At 37.8% G+C, this 15,922-nt stretch overlaps 1 protein-coding gene across 1 annotated transcript in view; it reads left to right on the top strand.

Moving 5' to 3' along the window:
* Positions 1–13,536, top strand: part of MDFIC (MyoD family inhibitor domain containing) — a 45,124-nt gene extending 31,588 nt beyond the window's left edge. The window contains exons 4-5 of the mRNA XM_088529735.1: positions 1,963–2,238; positions 13,152–13,536. Coding sequence (XP_088385861.1) covers positions 1,963–2,238; positions 13,152–13,399 — 524 coding nt within the window. The 3' untranslated portion in view covers positions 13,400–13,536. The remainder of the gene's footprint in view (positions 1–1,962; positions 2,239–13,151) is intronic.
* Positions 13,537–15,922: the final 2,386 nt, after the last annotated feature.

The following is a 15,922-nucleotide window of genomic DNA, read 5'->3' as shown; positions in this document are numbered from 1 at the left end:
TTCAGGCAGGAACCAATTCCCCAAAAACTTGTTGCAGGGCTTTTTGTGGTAGTCTGCAAATTTAGCGGAATATATGATGCAAACCAAATTCCAGAGTCAAATAAATACCTTTGCCTATGTTTCTGTTCATATGTTTGGCAAGCAGTAATGCAGGATTGAAAGGAGCAGCAGTTTCAGAGCAAGAGTATTGCCATCCAAAACTTTACGAGCAACGGTTTGATTATCAAGTATCAGGATAGTTTTATGCTCCTGCTGCGTTGGCCTGGAAATTCATGAGCAATTACTGCTGGAGGGGGAAAGGAATCATCTTTGTCTTTCCTGTAAAGTTGTTAAGGAGGCCAATATTAGACTTATTTCACCCAGCCCTTTCTTAATGCAATAAGAAATTTTCACTTTGGTAAAGTAGTTATTCTGACCTAGGGTTGTTCTGACCTAGATAAATACGTCAGCAGTCCAGGTGTCTCCTTAAAATCTTAACCACAGTGCCTAAGAAAATCAAATGGCAAGAAGAATGATCAATTACATTTTTATTATTATTTTACAATTTAAACTATCTGGGGCTATCTTAAGTGGAAAATCTCTCTCTCCATCTGTGAATAGGACTCAAAACTAGTTTACGATTTATTTGAATTTTAATCAGGACAAGATTATGATCGTTGGAAGAAGCAATCTGAGGATGCTATGTGTCAGTGTATTGGAGAAAAGGAGAGTGTGGAGGGTTGGTTAGGCAAGTTCAGGATGGGATTCGTTTGGAGTCCATGTTCGTCTGGATGTCCTGGAAGTATCTGTCCAAATCTTTTGTCATCTCTACCTGAAGCAATTGGTGTAGCTGTTTCTTTTAAAGGAAAATAATTATCTGTGCATTTGGTTATCTTGATTCTTGAACATAATGTGATGTACATAGGAAACTATACTGTGAAATCATCTGAAATTTGACATAAATCATCTGAAAAGAGAATGAGCTGCAGTCCTGAGCGCTGTTTCCCTTTCCTACAGATTCTGTCTCATCTCTCCTCAACTCAGAGTTCAGTAAAATTTAGGCTTTTTCCTGCGCATTAAATATATCAATAGTTAAACTGTATGAAGACCTCTGTACATCCAAGCATCATACCATACTATTTTGATTAGGGATCAGGCTGGTGCTCTTTGACAAAGAAATCATGTTATATTACTATGTGTGTAGTTTAATTAGTTTTGGATCCAAGTCTGCATTTGTTTAAAACATGAATCCTAAATTGGAAAAAAAAGTCTTTTTTACTACAAAGCATTACCTAAAAAGCTGTATCTTTTATTTTCTTATGATACAGAGTTTAGAAAATGTATTTCCCGTGTTGTTAAAAATACTCTTCCTCACGATGTGGTAGCCCAATAACGAGTGGTCACGTTTTGTGCCATCTCATTAGGCTGATTTCACAACAAGCGCTCTTGGAGTCTCAGCCAGACCACTGCAGTCTCCTGGCATGGCAGCTTTTTATGGTTTTTACTTGGACCGTGTCAGTTAGTAGTCATTAAAGCCTCTTACTAGTCCATTAGGGTCATTTTTCAAATTGTACTTTTGAATTGAGGAGTCTGGTAAGGGGCTCTGGGTCGCCATAGGTACCACTTTAGTGGTGTTTGAGTCTATGTCCCTGCTGCTCACTGGATCACCTCCTCCGCTTCCCAGGTACTTTAACTGTTTTGTTCTGCTTTGTTTCTGTTTCTTCGGAGAAGTCCCCTCATGAGCTTAAGGTCAAAATGCAGTCGGCTGCCTCAAGAGCAGCATTCCTGCCTCACAGCGGGGCTCTGCAGGCCGTGTCCCCCGCCGTGGTGGGTGAGGGCCTGCGCAGCCTGGGCAGCCTTCCCTCTCCGCAGCCTCTGCTCTTCTCTTCCTCCATTGCCATGTTTCATTACCTTCCCAGGCTTGCCTTAATGTGTTATCACTATACCACTTAAATTAACCCCTTCTTTCACTTTCGTTTTAAGCACAACCTCCACGTTTGCCTCAGCCAAATACTTCAGCACTGGAAAGGGGTGAGGAAGAAACTGGCAAAATGCAAAATGGCCACGCGGGTCTGAGCAATGGAAGTGGCATCCACGGTGGGGGCAAGCACGTGTCGGCGGACAACAGAAAGCTTTCAGCTCCCGTTTCGGAAAAAATGCACAGAAAAATCCATTCTACCTTGTCCGTCAACAGTGACAGCAGCAAGAAGAGCAAAATAAGCTCTGTGTTTTCTCAAAAGCCAGGTACTTCACCTGAAGGTAAGCAGAAATTCTTATTAAAAAATAATAATAAAGACCAGCCAAACCCCATTCTCACTAATAATTACACAATCAACTGAAAATAATTGAAGAGCATGACTCATACTCCAGAAGCAAATAGAAATCATTATGATAAAACACAGGTTACTTCCCCAAAGGAAAATATTAAGTATTGGAAGGAAATTGAAGCAGTGGGAAATTTCTTGCTTTCAAACATTGGGCCACCATAGCCTGCTAATGTTTTAGTATCTCTAAGTTAGTATCCTTAACTCTCAGAAACTCCTGTCAACACCATCACAGATTGCTAGAAATAATGTTAAACCGCTAGTTCAAAAGATAGTAATTACTTAATTCTACTAATGGTAGTTTCTGTGAAGATAGAGTTTGCTTTTGAAAATGTTCTGTTAGCAGATATTCTGACTTAGCCATGATATGACCACTAAAAAACAAAATTTGGATTTGTGCTTTGAAGATAAATGTGTTGTATGTTATATTTAGGCTGTAAATAATTTGAATGAAAAAGCTTCCCGCTCCCTATGCACAACTTAAATGAGCAAAAGTAAATAATTTTCCTTGCATTTTAGCTGTATGTGTTTTCCCTGCTTGCAATTACTGTAATGGTCCCAGAGTTCCTGAGCTGTTGCAATCCTTCGCTTTCCCATTAGCACTAATTTACTCGAAGGCTTCGTTGCTGCCCATAACAACAAGGGCGCAAAAGCTCTGTAAATTTTGCTGGTTTGACTTTCTTTCAGCATGTGCGTAAGATGCGTAGATGAGAGTGGTTAAAGAGCTCTGGGGATGTGAGCAAAGATACAGGGAGACCATGATGTTCAGAGGAAAGGGGAGGTGCTCAGCCTAGGTGAAGGCAAAAGGGTCGGAAAGGTGACTTGTCTTGACTTGAACTCCTTAAGTCAAAACCCACTGAGTGAATCTGAGTGATAATACCAGGAAGAGCATCACTCATACTGTTCCATGTTCTATTCCTCCTTGCTGGCGTTTGTTTTCATATATACCCTCAACAACCTACTGTTATTTTTCTCTTGGGCTTTTAGTCCTCTAGGATTCCTTTTCAAATTCAGAATTTGCACTTTGCTATATCCCTTTATCTCTTTCTATTATGTGAAATCCACTTCACCCTCAACCCTGATATTTTTCTTAGTTTTTTTGTGCAATATTGAAAAGCTGTTAATCAAGAGTTGTTTACATAACTGGTATAAACCGCAAGACCCTGAATTCAAGAAATTCAGCCTCTGAAAAAGAAATTCTGGAGTTCTAAAGAGACAGTGCATATCCTGTTCGTGCCTTTTTTTTTTTTTTAAGCCAAAGCCTTCCTTTGTTTTCTAAAATTATGTTAGAATAAGTTTAATCAGTAGGGTTTTTTATAGTCTTGGCAATGATTATATCAAATGATTGAATAACTGAAGTAAAAGACATGAAGTTACCTTCAGATATAGTTCTAAGTTCTAATCTCAGATTTTAGTATCAACACATGATTGTGATTCTTAGTTGCGTAGAATTGCAAATTGCAATTTTTTATGTACAGTCAGAAGTTTGGGTATTTTTAAAGACATAACTGATTACATTATAGGTAACTACACTATGTGTTCAAGCTACCACAAATGTATACTGGTACAGAAACACAGGGTAATCCTTGCTGTCACTTGTAGTCTCTTGACTCTTATAGTACCTAAGGTTAAATATATTCAATATTATACAATTAATCTTTTAATATTCTCCTTCTGAACGTGAGAACTTAAATATGTGTTCTAAATAGCATGGCCCATGTCTGCTAATGTCTGCTGTTTTTAAGTTTTGTGTTGCCAGTCTTCAGTGAAGCACAAATTTTACTGTGTAGCAGTTAAAGTGTAGGGTACAAGTACTGCTTACAAATGAATATTTGTGTTTTTTTTTTTTTTCTTAAAAAAATTCTTTCTGCAGTTTTCTTTTGCTTTACAGTTCTCTGTCAGGCTTGAATACTTGGGTTCATAAATCTGCATGTAGTCCTGAACAAACCTTGCAACAGCTTCTTCAGCTTGCCAGCAATCCCTCTGTGGGGGTGCATGGGGGAACTGTAGCCTATTAGAAATATTTGTATCAAGCTCTTACCTTGCACAAAATATCGATATATTCTTGATTTGTTCTGTTATCACTGGATTGTTTGATAAGGTGCACAAGTAGAGGCCCTAGCAGTGGTCAGTTGAATACTGTGAATATTGAATAATCACATGAAGTTAATTCCGATGTTTTAATTTGCTGTAGTATGCAGATAAATTCAGTAGAAAGATATACAAATTTACATGCTTTCAGATGTTTCAGTTCACTATAATGCAAAAATTTTGTGATTGCTTATGGATAACTTGGGAATTTATATTATAGTTCATAATTTTTTTTGGTCTACTTGCTCTTTCATCTTGAGTGTTGCTGTATTTCTGGTCAGGAGGAGAACATTTTTTTTCAAATGTGAATCAAAGTGGCCAGAGAAAAGAAAAGAAATTGCATTTGTTCTCAGAAATGCTTCTTTCTAGAACTTAAAAGTCTGTATTTCAGGATAGTATAGTTATTTAGCCTGCAAAGAAGAGTGTTCCACATGAATGAAAGACACCAGAATGCGTGTGTAAGATGCAGAAATGAGAATATCTAAGTACAAATAAGATTTGAGAACAGATAGACAGGGGAAAAGAAGTTGCAAGAATAGAGTCAGGAATATCAAGATAGGATTGATGATGATGAGAAACTTTTGAGGCCAGAGGGTTTCTGTAGTAAAGGAAAAGATATGTAGGAGCTTTAGGATGACAATCCAGATGAAGCACAGACTGAGGCAAACAGAAAGACAAATTGTGTGTGTGTGGTAATTTTCAGAAGATAAGTATGACACTATGCTGAAGATGATATGCTTTTACAGCAATAAGGGGAGATATGTGCTTATCAAGTTGAGTTTACATCTTAGTAAAGAGAAAAGATTTTCCCCAGCTCCTTCCCCCTTTCTGAAAGTTTAATTTTTCTTGTTTCTTCTGAAGATGTGAGTATTTTTGCAGCACCACACCTATTTGTGATGCTGCATAAGTCCATCTGGTCATGTCTAGTAGTTATTTTGGCCTAGAAAATAGTATCTATTGACAGAACGGAAAACCTGGCTTTGAAACCTGGCAGAGTCAAAAAAGATCCAAGCTGTGCAAAAGAGTGTTTAGGCATTCATTTAAAAAGTTAGCAAATGCTGCATGCAGCTTCATGAACTGCTGGTTTCATTATATATACTAGAAAGCTGAAGTCCAATATTATTTTACTTAGGTCACATCTTTTCATGAAGATCAGAACGGCTGATATCATTCTTCAAAGTACTAGTCAGCCCTAGTGCAACTACAAAAAATAAAAAGCAAGCAAACAAAAAAGAAACAACTTATTTAGTTACTGTTCCATCTGTACTGTAGATTACACCTTGTGAGCTTTAGGAATTGGGGTTGTGCTGAAGGGGGTTGCAATCCATCAAACATTCTGGTAGCAGCAATAGTAGAGAACTTTTAAATTCTGCCTGTTTAAATGATCGTGTATGCTATGGAGTCATGTCAGAATTTCAGAAATACACTTTTTGGAAACACCCTCACATCCACTGAGGTTTCGGAGGGTGTAAGTCCACTCACTAGTCATGTTCTTCCTCTCCATCTATTATTAATCCATATCCTTCCTGAAGAAAACTTACTCTATATCCTGCAAAAACAAAGGAATTATGAAATAGTAATACATTGGTTCTTAAAAACTCCTTATTAAAGACCATCAGTGCAGATTTTTTTTTAATTAGAAAATATTAGTAACATTTTAAAATGATTTGTGTGAGAGTTGTCACAGTTCCTTCAAAACTGTGATCTCTAGAAGAACGGCACAGTGGTCTGAATCATTCTCTTACACTCATCACTCTTACACTCTTACATTATGTGTAATGCAGAGAAGCACCTTGGAAAACTGAACAAGTAAAAGAGTAAAAATATGGCAGCCTAGCTGCTGTTTTCAAAAGCTTTTTTTTTTTTTTTTTTAACCTATAGACAAGGAGGAAACTGGTATGTGTCCAAAGCAACAAAAAGAAGGAAGGAAGTCTAAAGGGCACTAGACAATAAATCTAGATATTTGAAAATTAGGACAAACAGCTAGCTGAATATATGTGTATACATATATATTTCTATTGAAAAGTAGTATATAAGTAATAATGACATATCCAAGGTTGGAGGAGAAAGAAGAAGAAGAAATGGGAAAAAGTGATGGCATAGGAACAGGATTAGGGAGAAGCAAGACAAAACGAAGTAGACACTAATTATGTTGTAAAAACAAAACAAAAAACTTTTCATAACAAAAACAATTTAACAATGTCTTCCTCTTGTTTTCAATTTGCTATTGGGGAAATTTAAAGTATTGTTTTTGTAAGGTAAGATGAGGTTGGGAAGTGACAGAGGCTTTATCTCTCTCTGATAATGAAAAACGTAGTCTGAGATTTTGCCGTTACAAATTCAGCTAGGTGCTTTCCTTACAAAGTTTCATGATGTGCATTTTTTTAATCACAGGGTCGATTTACAAAAGGTGGTAGTGGAGAGAGGGGATACAGGCTTTAATTCTCTCTTGAGGTGGAGCTTGTGCTTGTCGTCGAGTTGTTGAACTCAGAAGTTACTGTATTTGCCTGGGTAGTTATGAAACCTCAGTTAACTAACTTGTGTGATAGTTTGAGGTTTGGGCAGTATTTCACACATGCGAGAGTCTGGGAGCATATGTGTCCACAGCTACTGTGTTTGTTAATCTGTGGAGCGGGGGATCATGAGCCGGACACCACCATAGGTACGGCGAGACCTTTCCTTCCTTCCCGGCTCTCTAAACAGGATTGAGTGATTCCTAGAGGGTACCGCAAGCTGTGAAAAACTTGAATCTAGTGGGTGTCAGAACTTCCTGGTATAGTCTTGTCTGGTGACAAGACTACGGCACAAGGATATTTTTTCAGGATGGTGATTTTTTCAGGCAGGAGGTGGAAGCAGGCTAGGTGGAGGAGGGAGGCAGAGGAAGGAAGCCTGAGGTATGCAGGGGAATGGTGGATGCGAGCAAGGCCCATCGCCAAGTTTCGGGTTCTAAGGAAGCCTTACATATTTTAAATTGGCATTTTTCTTAATATTTCTATATGTTCAAAACAGGACATAATTATCCTCCTTAAGAATTTAGCGTACGAGATGAAAGTTTCCTTTTGTTTTACAATGCAGTTTGCCTGTTTGGGCACCCTTTTAAATTTCTCGATCGAGAGAAACGATCCTTTTGAATTTCAAAACCATTAGATATCACCTATCTTTTTGATTTACAATTTTATTTTCCCCTCTCCATCTAAATCCCACCCTGTCACCACAGGGCAGCTGCAGCCCGAGACGTGCGCTTTCAGGCTCCCGCCTTTCTCCCCCGCGTTCTCCTGGTCGCAGCGGCCTTGCCGCAGGGCCTGAGCGAGCGGCTCCGCGGCGGCTCCGCAGCTCTTCACGGCGGCTCTGTTTCATGTGCAGCCTGCAGAAGCTCCCGCTGAGGCGGCTCCCTCAGCCCGTGCCCTGCTCGCGGTGAGCAGCGGCCGCGGGCCGGCTCCCGCTGTCTGCAGGGAGCTCGCGGCGCCTGCCGAGACTCGTGCTCGTGGCTGCGCGCGGGCCGCGGGGAAGCCCCGCTGCGGACCTCGGCTGCCACTTTGATTGCGGTGTTGCCCTTTTTGATTCTTGCTGCGAGACAGCGGAGTGCCTGGAGATTTGTTTGGAGTTGTCTGAACTCTGTGAATATAGTTAGTAAAAAGCGGACCAAGGTCAGCGTTCTCTAAGTGAGCTTATTTACCATTATAGACATGAGAACCTTTTATCGTGTGTGACCTGCCTGCCTGGCATGAAAGCTTATTGGGTCAGTTTGTGACAGGTTAGTGTCAAGCATTACAAAAGCAGCACAGAGCAGCCCGCGTGTGTGTTTTCTGTACGTTTTTCAGTTTAACTTTTGCTGATCTTGTGCAGTTTAAATGGTCACATGGTAGTTCTCTTAAAATCTGTGCCATAAGTAGAGCTGCGTGTTCTTGCAAAAATGAAGGGGAGGTGATAAAAGGGAAGTCGAACTAGGAGAGTTATCTATTTCTGGATTTGAAGGCAATTAGACATGAGAGCAAAGGTGTTAGGAATAAAAAATCCTTACCAGGGGCATATGTTTCAAAACATTTTCATGGATAAAAACTAAATTTGTGTTGTTGTTGCATTATTTTTCCTTTAATAAGCCTGTTATAACCAGGTATATAACAGGCTCTAATGAGGCTGTTATAATTCCTGCTATAACCAGAATTAGATTTAACATGAAACCCTTTGGGCTTTGAGTAGCAGTGGATAAACAGTTTTAAGGGATTTTAAGCTACCTCTTGTGTTTTCTAAGGTATTATTTATTACCCAGTTAAAGTAGATGTTATATGTACCTTTTACACTGTAATTAAATCAGCACAGAGTAGCTGACTGTGTGCATATGATCTAAGCAACAAATCTTGGATGCGTTGGTTGGGTTCCTGTTTGCCCTGGCATTGTCTACCCGTTTTCAGAAAATTCCCTAGCATATCTTTAGCTTTTGGGCAAGTTCCAAAGGACTAAGGACACAGCTTTACTTATACTGGTATTTAAAAATGCTAAATGGGATGACCCTTTTAACTTCAGGGTGGCGAATCTAACTTTCATCCCAGGCAAAACAAAAGGATAATTAGAGATGAGCTTGCATGCTTGAAAGCTTATCTGGTTTTACCCAGCTGTAAGCTGAAATCACAAATGCAATTGATTAAAGAACTAGCACAGATGCACTCTTTTGTTTTATGAGCACAAAACAGTTCCTCTGTAAAGTGTAGCTGACCACATTTTCATCTTTGTATTTAAAGTATTTAAAAGCAATGGAAATTTGAGACTATATGGGATAGTGTGGAAGTCTGGAAGTCCCGAGGAAAGGAACTGTGAAGATGAAGACTTTTCTTTCTTGATGGTGGGCTTCTGTTAAGACATGGGATGATTTTTTTCTTTTTATGTGAAATACTTAAGTGAAAATTTAAACCTCAAAAAGCTTGGAAAATAGCTATTTATCCGTGGTAATTCATCATGAATATCAAGGCAAATGGAGTTTTGTTCTTGGTAAAAGGACACCCCCAGTCCTTAATTCTTTTAGCTTATTTAATGGGAAATGAAGAACCGTTGCTATGCCTTAGTATGTTTAGGAATGTCCCTGCTTGAGCAGAGGGGGTTGGACTAGATGATCTCTAGAGATCCCTTCCAACCTCAACCATTCTGTGAATATACTTTAATTCAGACCAAAAAAGATAGAAGTCAAGAAATAGATACTTTTAAGTTGGCTTCTGTTTAATGTAAATGCTAAGGTGTAACTGATATAATTTCACCAGCAAAACAAGAGACTAGAATATCTTTAGTTTCAAAAAAAAAAGTCTCAGAAATTAAGATCACTGATAAGATAGAAGTCAAGAAATAGATACTTTTAAGTTGGCTTCTGTTTAATGTAAATGCTAAGGTGTAACTGATATAATTTCACCAGCAAAACAAGAGACTAGAATATCTTTAGTTTCAAAAAAAAAAGTCTCAGAAATTAAGATCACTGATTTTACTTTATTTTTCCCCCTATCTACTCCAAAATATAAACTAAGTTTAGTTCTAGTTGGATTAATGTGTTCCACTACATGCTCATCTGCAAAGTCTGTTAGGATCTTAATGCAGTAAGGTTAAAGGGTGGAAATTAACTCCACTGAAAACTATGTTGGCACTTTTTGAAGTATAGTCTTTACTCTTAACATGTTAGAATTGTTTTTTAAAAGTAAAGTGATCTGTAATTTAAAATAGTCTCTTTGGTCTTGGAACCGGTCTATTATTATGAGGAAGCAGAATATATTTTATCAGTCTCCAACATGATACTGAAAAAAAAATGACATTGTCTCGTTTGAAGTCAGTTTTATCTAGCAAATTCTCCATGTCTGGATTTCAGTGAACAAGAGACCCCAAAACAGCAACCAAAGGGAGTACTTAGGGTATGAATATGGGTACCAGATCATGATATGTGAGTTTTCTTTATTGTGTTGATGTGCTGCAAGGCCTTAAGTTTTTTTACTGCCGTTGCAGGAACCGCTGTTGCTGTATCTTCTACTTTTCCTTATAATTGCATCTATAGAAAATAAGCTAATAAGAGAAACATATGGAAAAAAATATTCTTCTACTCTTTTATTTTGTCTAGTATGCATTACAAATCTTCAGAGTCATGATTCAGCAGGTTAGGTAGGGTTAGGTAGCAGCATGTTTTCTATGCATTGAATAATTTCTGCCAGGCTAACTATTAAAAGCCATTAAAATGAAAAAAAAAAAAAAAACAAGAAACAAAATCAAAAGCATGATTATTTCAGATATGTCCTTGAACTATGGATTAGCGCTTTTGTTCATTTTGTATCTCAACTTCACATAAAGTGTTTATGAATATGTTAAGTAAAATCATGGGGAAAAAATGCTATGTAAAGATTTTGTAAGTAAGTGGAAAATGTGTTTTGCAATCCAGACAGAAACAAATCAGAATATAGGTAAATAAGCCCTTTCAGTATTTCAATCAGTCAAAGAGATGGAAAGAACGAACTTCCAAGTATCTGCTAGTGTAAAGGCTTGTAGGTTGGGGGGAAAAGTATTTTGTGAGACCAGAAAGTGCTTTTCAGTGCAGTCCATTGATAGCTTATAAGCTGTGTCCCTTGCACATCTGTGGCAACTATAACATGCACGTTTCTGTACGAGTTTCTGTGTTTATTTTGCTCCACTGTAATTTTACATATTCCTGCATGAGTCAGACAAGATTTTCTTCTTTTTACTACTCATTTTTATGATGTTTTGTTTAAGAAGACATTCACAGGACAAAATTTGTTTACATTTTTAAATTGTATTTTTTTTCAGCAACTTCTTTTAAGAATACAAAATGGTAAAAAAAAAAAAAAAAAACTGTTTCTGAAATATGAAGACTTCTTACATAGAACTGTTAGCTTCTTTGTCTTTTTCCTTCATATTAAAAGAAAATCTGAAAGGAGATTGTACCTGAACAAATTTAACACCATCTCCATGACAACCAGCTAATTAATTGCTCTTGGTCTGGCTTTGGTCCTCTTCAGTGAGCTGATATTGCCTAGCTTTATTTCACCTATCTTCTGGGCTTTCAGTGAAGGTCATTTATGCAGCTACAGTACTTGTTCAGAAAAGCCACCTTTTAACGCAGGCTACTACTTTCCTTTAAAACAGCTCAATCTTATCTGTGTTTCCCTCTCACAGCTTTGCTTCCTGTCTAATGATACGGAATTTCTGAGGGCTATTTCTTCTTGGTTTTCCCGTTGTTTCCTTTTTTTTTTTTTTTCCTTTTGGGCATATATTTTCAATATGTGCATGATGACTGTGAGCACATTGCAGTACAGATATTCCCAAGCTACGTCTGACTAACTAGCATGGAGAAATCAATCTGCAGGATTATGGAGCCCAGTGTGGGCTCAGAGCTTGCATAGTTACTTTGCTTCGTGGACAGGCAGTTTTGAACTGTCAACTTCTGTCATGGTACTGCTGTGAGTATCCATATAAAGTCAGCTCTAAGGCCACCCTACCACACAGTCACAATTTCTCTAGATTTACTCTAGATTTACCTCTGGATTTACTTAGTATCAACCAAGATATTTGCCAACTTTATTCCATTGGTGTTAGTATAATAAAGATGTTTAAGTGGCTTGGTATTACTACTGCCAATAATCCCAAACTTTCCCCTGTCGCAGGTCTTCAGCCTGTGAATGGTAATAGCATAACACGGGTACTTGGTCAGATGAAAGGTCCATATAGCTCCGTATCTTGCCTCACAGTGGCCTAACACAGAGTATGCAGAAAGGGAAAGGATGTGATGAGACTGAGTGACATCCCAGAACCCCTGATATGGTTTTCTCATCCTTCAGTGAGGAAGGGAATTCAAGCCTTGCAAGCAGTAAAGACAGAAATAAAAGCTAGGAAAAAGGCTAAGAAAGAACTGTATTCTTTATCCTGAAGATTTCTAGCTTTTTTAAGTTTTCATTTGCTTTCTGTGCTGTTCAAGTAGTGAACAGAGTATTTATTCTAACAAATTAAATATTCTTTATCTGTATTATGTGATTACTATGCACATGTGGACACTGAAAGTAGTTGAGAATATCCTTCACTCCTTCAATTTTCTTTACATTGGCCAATGTTTAGTTCTGGTGTTTCTTCTCCTAACATGTCTTGTGGGCATATTAATTTATTTTCGTTGTGCCATATATTTATTGGTGGGGTGCTATATTTTTTGTTGACGGTTGTAGGATGCCTCCTCAATTCCTTAATATAGTTTAGTAGTACCTATGACCAATGAAATCAGGTGTGGGTATACACTCTACTGAAGCTTAATGTAAGGCATAAGAAGGATTGCCAAGATGCTTGTGTGGAAAAGAAAAATATGTCAACTGAATATTTCATATATTGTTGTCATATATTCATATAACATGCATTACACTCTTTTTAAGGTGTGAATGATATTGTAAAGAAAGCAAAAATGGTGTGTTGTGATAACTCCCTTGCTTTCCTTCGTAACCATCAAGTCAACAAAACAGTTTTGAAAAGGCAGGATGCACTGGGAGAGGCTGGAAGTCACTTTGGATGTTTTTGTTCATAAGCTAGGACTTTTTTTCTCTCATGGGCCTGCTGTAGGGGTTTTAGAACTGAAGATAATAATGTCGATGTTTCACTTAATAAATTATAGACGGGACAAGTAGATTTTTACATTTATACAATAAATACATTTGTATTTAGAATGACATACTAACTTTTTTCTTTTTTCTTTTTTATTTCCCTCTTTTCTTTGTTAATATATGATATTCCAAGATTGCTGTGTTCACTGCATCCTGGCTTGCTTGTTCTGTGAATTTCTCACCCTCTGTAACATAGTTCTGGGACAAGCATCCTGTGGCATCTGCACGTCGGAGGCCTGCTGTTGTTGCTGCGGGGATGAGATGGGGGATGACTGTAACTGCCCCTGTGATATGGACTGTGGCATAATGGACGCATGTTGTGAATCTTCAGATTGTTTGGAAATCTGCATGGAATGCTGTGGGATTTGCTTCCCATCATGAAATATTTATCCCTTTTTATTTTATCCTCTTAACAACTGGAGAGCTTTTCTTTAAATACTTTTGAAGAAAGACAAGGTAAGATTATCACACAGCCCACTGGTATTGCACTGTTACTTCCTATACCAATTTGTTTTTTTTTTCTTTTTTTTTTTTAAGAAAAAGCAATCCCTGAAACCTGCATTCTGACAGAAATTGTATAGTTTTGTATGTGAAACTCAAGCTACATTCCAGCTTCCTTTTGGCTTTGTAAAAGGGAGAGTTTACTGCAACTGAATTATAGGCCTGATATTGCAGGTTGTCCAAGGGCAAAACTGCCACTTGAATTTAGTGACAGGTTTTGGTCAGAAAAAAGACTACAGGGCAAAGCCTTAAGTATTTGCCTTTACCTACTTTCATGCTTAAATGTTCGAATGTCTCCATACATAATATACCCTTAAAAGAGTTCTTAAAAGTGAAATGCCTTTATTTCAATCTCTGTAGGTTGAAAGTAACCTTGTTCTTTAATTTTAAGCTTAATTTAAAAGTCTGCAACAGGAATCTACAGTTTGTTTTGCTATAGAGGTCACACAGGAAATATTCCTTTTGTTTCATATTTCCCATACATTTGATTCTTGGTATTTCCATAGTTAGTACTGATAAAAGGAAAGGATTTGGATAAAGTCAATCTGAGTTTTGCCACCTATTAGAGTACCAAGATTTCATAGATACAAGACAGAATAGAAAACTTACTTACATTTTGCTTTAGAATTACTTGAAGTGCTTATTTTTAGAAAAAGGGGTGGGCATAAAATATGCATTTGGACCAAAAAAAATTTAAAAATTATCTATTAAGGGAAATTATCAAAAATTAACTAATTAAAAATGTAGACTCTAAAGCTGTGTAACAGTGGCCCTGTAAATTTTTGTGGCTTTACAACCAGTATCACCAAGCTTAATGTTTATTATTCATTGGGTAAAAAAGATCCTTAGAGATCCATTGCAGAAATTAAACAGGATATAACAAACAAATTAAGTTGTCCTATTAATGAATTTTTCATCAAATGTAAAAAGTAAATATATAGTTTATTCTCAAACACTTATTTTAAATGTTAACTTAAGGAAAAAATTCTTAACAGTGAGGGTGACAGAGCACTGGAACAGGCTGCCCAGAGAGGTTGTGGAGTCTCCTTCTCTGGAGATCTTCAAAACCCGCTTGGACGCAGTCCTGTACCACGTGTTCCTGGTGACCCTGCATGTGCAGGGGGATTGGACTAGGTGACCTCTAGAGGTCCCTTCCAACCTTAATGATTCTATGATTCTGTTTAAAAATAACTTCTTAAGGCTATTTTAAGATGTTTGATATCTTTTTAAAGTAGAGGGAATGTGGTAATATGTTTAAAATATATTTAGGATTTAGTGTGCCTTTTCCCCTATGATGCCATTACAGATTTTCTCAGAAAATATCTTTTTTTATCATTGCAATTTGAAGATGAATCTCATCATACCAATTTATGGTGTTCCCAAATCTAGGAAAAATGGCACCCATTTTCTTTGCTGTTTGCTAGTTTCTCTGGTCTGTCACTTTAGCTCAATAACTCTCCTGTGTAAACCACCTGTATGTCTTGATCTCAGATACCTAAACTTTGGTATCTACGCTTCAGATTTCGCATATATGGATTGCTGGATCTCGTAAATGTAAGGCTTGTTACAAGAGTCATCGATAGCTAACAGTATATCCCTGTTAAGGGAGTTGACCTTAAATGTCTCTTTCCACTGTAGTGAATTCAGTTTATATAAATGTGACAAACTAAAGATCACAGGAATGTGAAGCTTAGTCAACACAGTGTCTTCATTAACCAAAAGCTTCTTCTTATGAACACTGACTAGTAGTGCTAACTACTGCAAGTTACCACTGAAGGTAAACTAGCTGTATCCTCAACTGTGCTATGGATCTGAGAGGTGGTACATTTTGCATTAGCATCTGCAATATTGTGGTATATTCTAATGCAATGCAGATTTACTCAGAGGGCGTCATATCTGTTTTTGGTAGTTACTACAAGACGTGATTCTTATCTTTATTTTTTTTTAATTCCTACTTACTGGGCCAGATTCAGATCTCTCAGTTGCATAAACTAAGTGCATTTCCATTAATGTCAGAATTTTCCATTGGAGAAGCTTGAGATAGAGAGCACAAAGATATTATGGTAATAGGCACACTAATAAGGAATGATACAGTTAAAGTGATAAATTCACTGAGCTCAGAATCAGGCCCATGGGGCTCAATTATGACTCCTAAAAGTCTGAGCCACACTGGGAAGGGGGAAGAGTGCCTTGGTTGAGTGGCAGTGCCTGGAGGCGTTTTGCCTTTGTAAGGTATAATGCCTCTGGGGAAATTGGGGGCATCAGAGTGAGCTCTGGGACTTGATGCACCTTGGAGAAAGTGTAGGCCGGGCCTTGCCCCGTGTGGGCCTCTCGATGCCACCGTGGTGGTGAGGACGTGCTAGGTAGCCTGGTAGCTCTCCTTCCTGGTGTCCCTCTTGCCAC

The sequence above is a fragment of the Tinamus guttatus genome, unplaced genomic scaffold, assembly GCF_059628265.1.
Source record: "Tinamus guttatus ecotype Peru unplaced genomic scaffold, ASM5962826v1 Tinamus_guttatus_pri_ptg000340l, whole genome shotgun sequence".
In the NCBI taxonomy this organism is placed as follows: domain Eukaryota; kingdom Metazoa; phylum Chordata; class Aves; order Tinamiformes; family Tinamidae; genus Tinamus; species Tinamus guttatus.
This window is presented reverse-complemented; position numbering and strand designations above follow the sequence as displayed.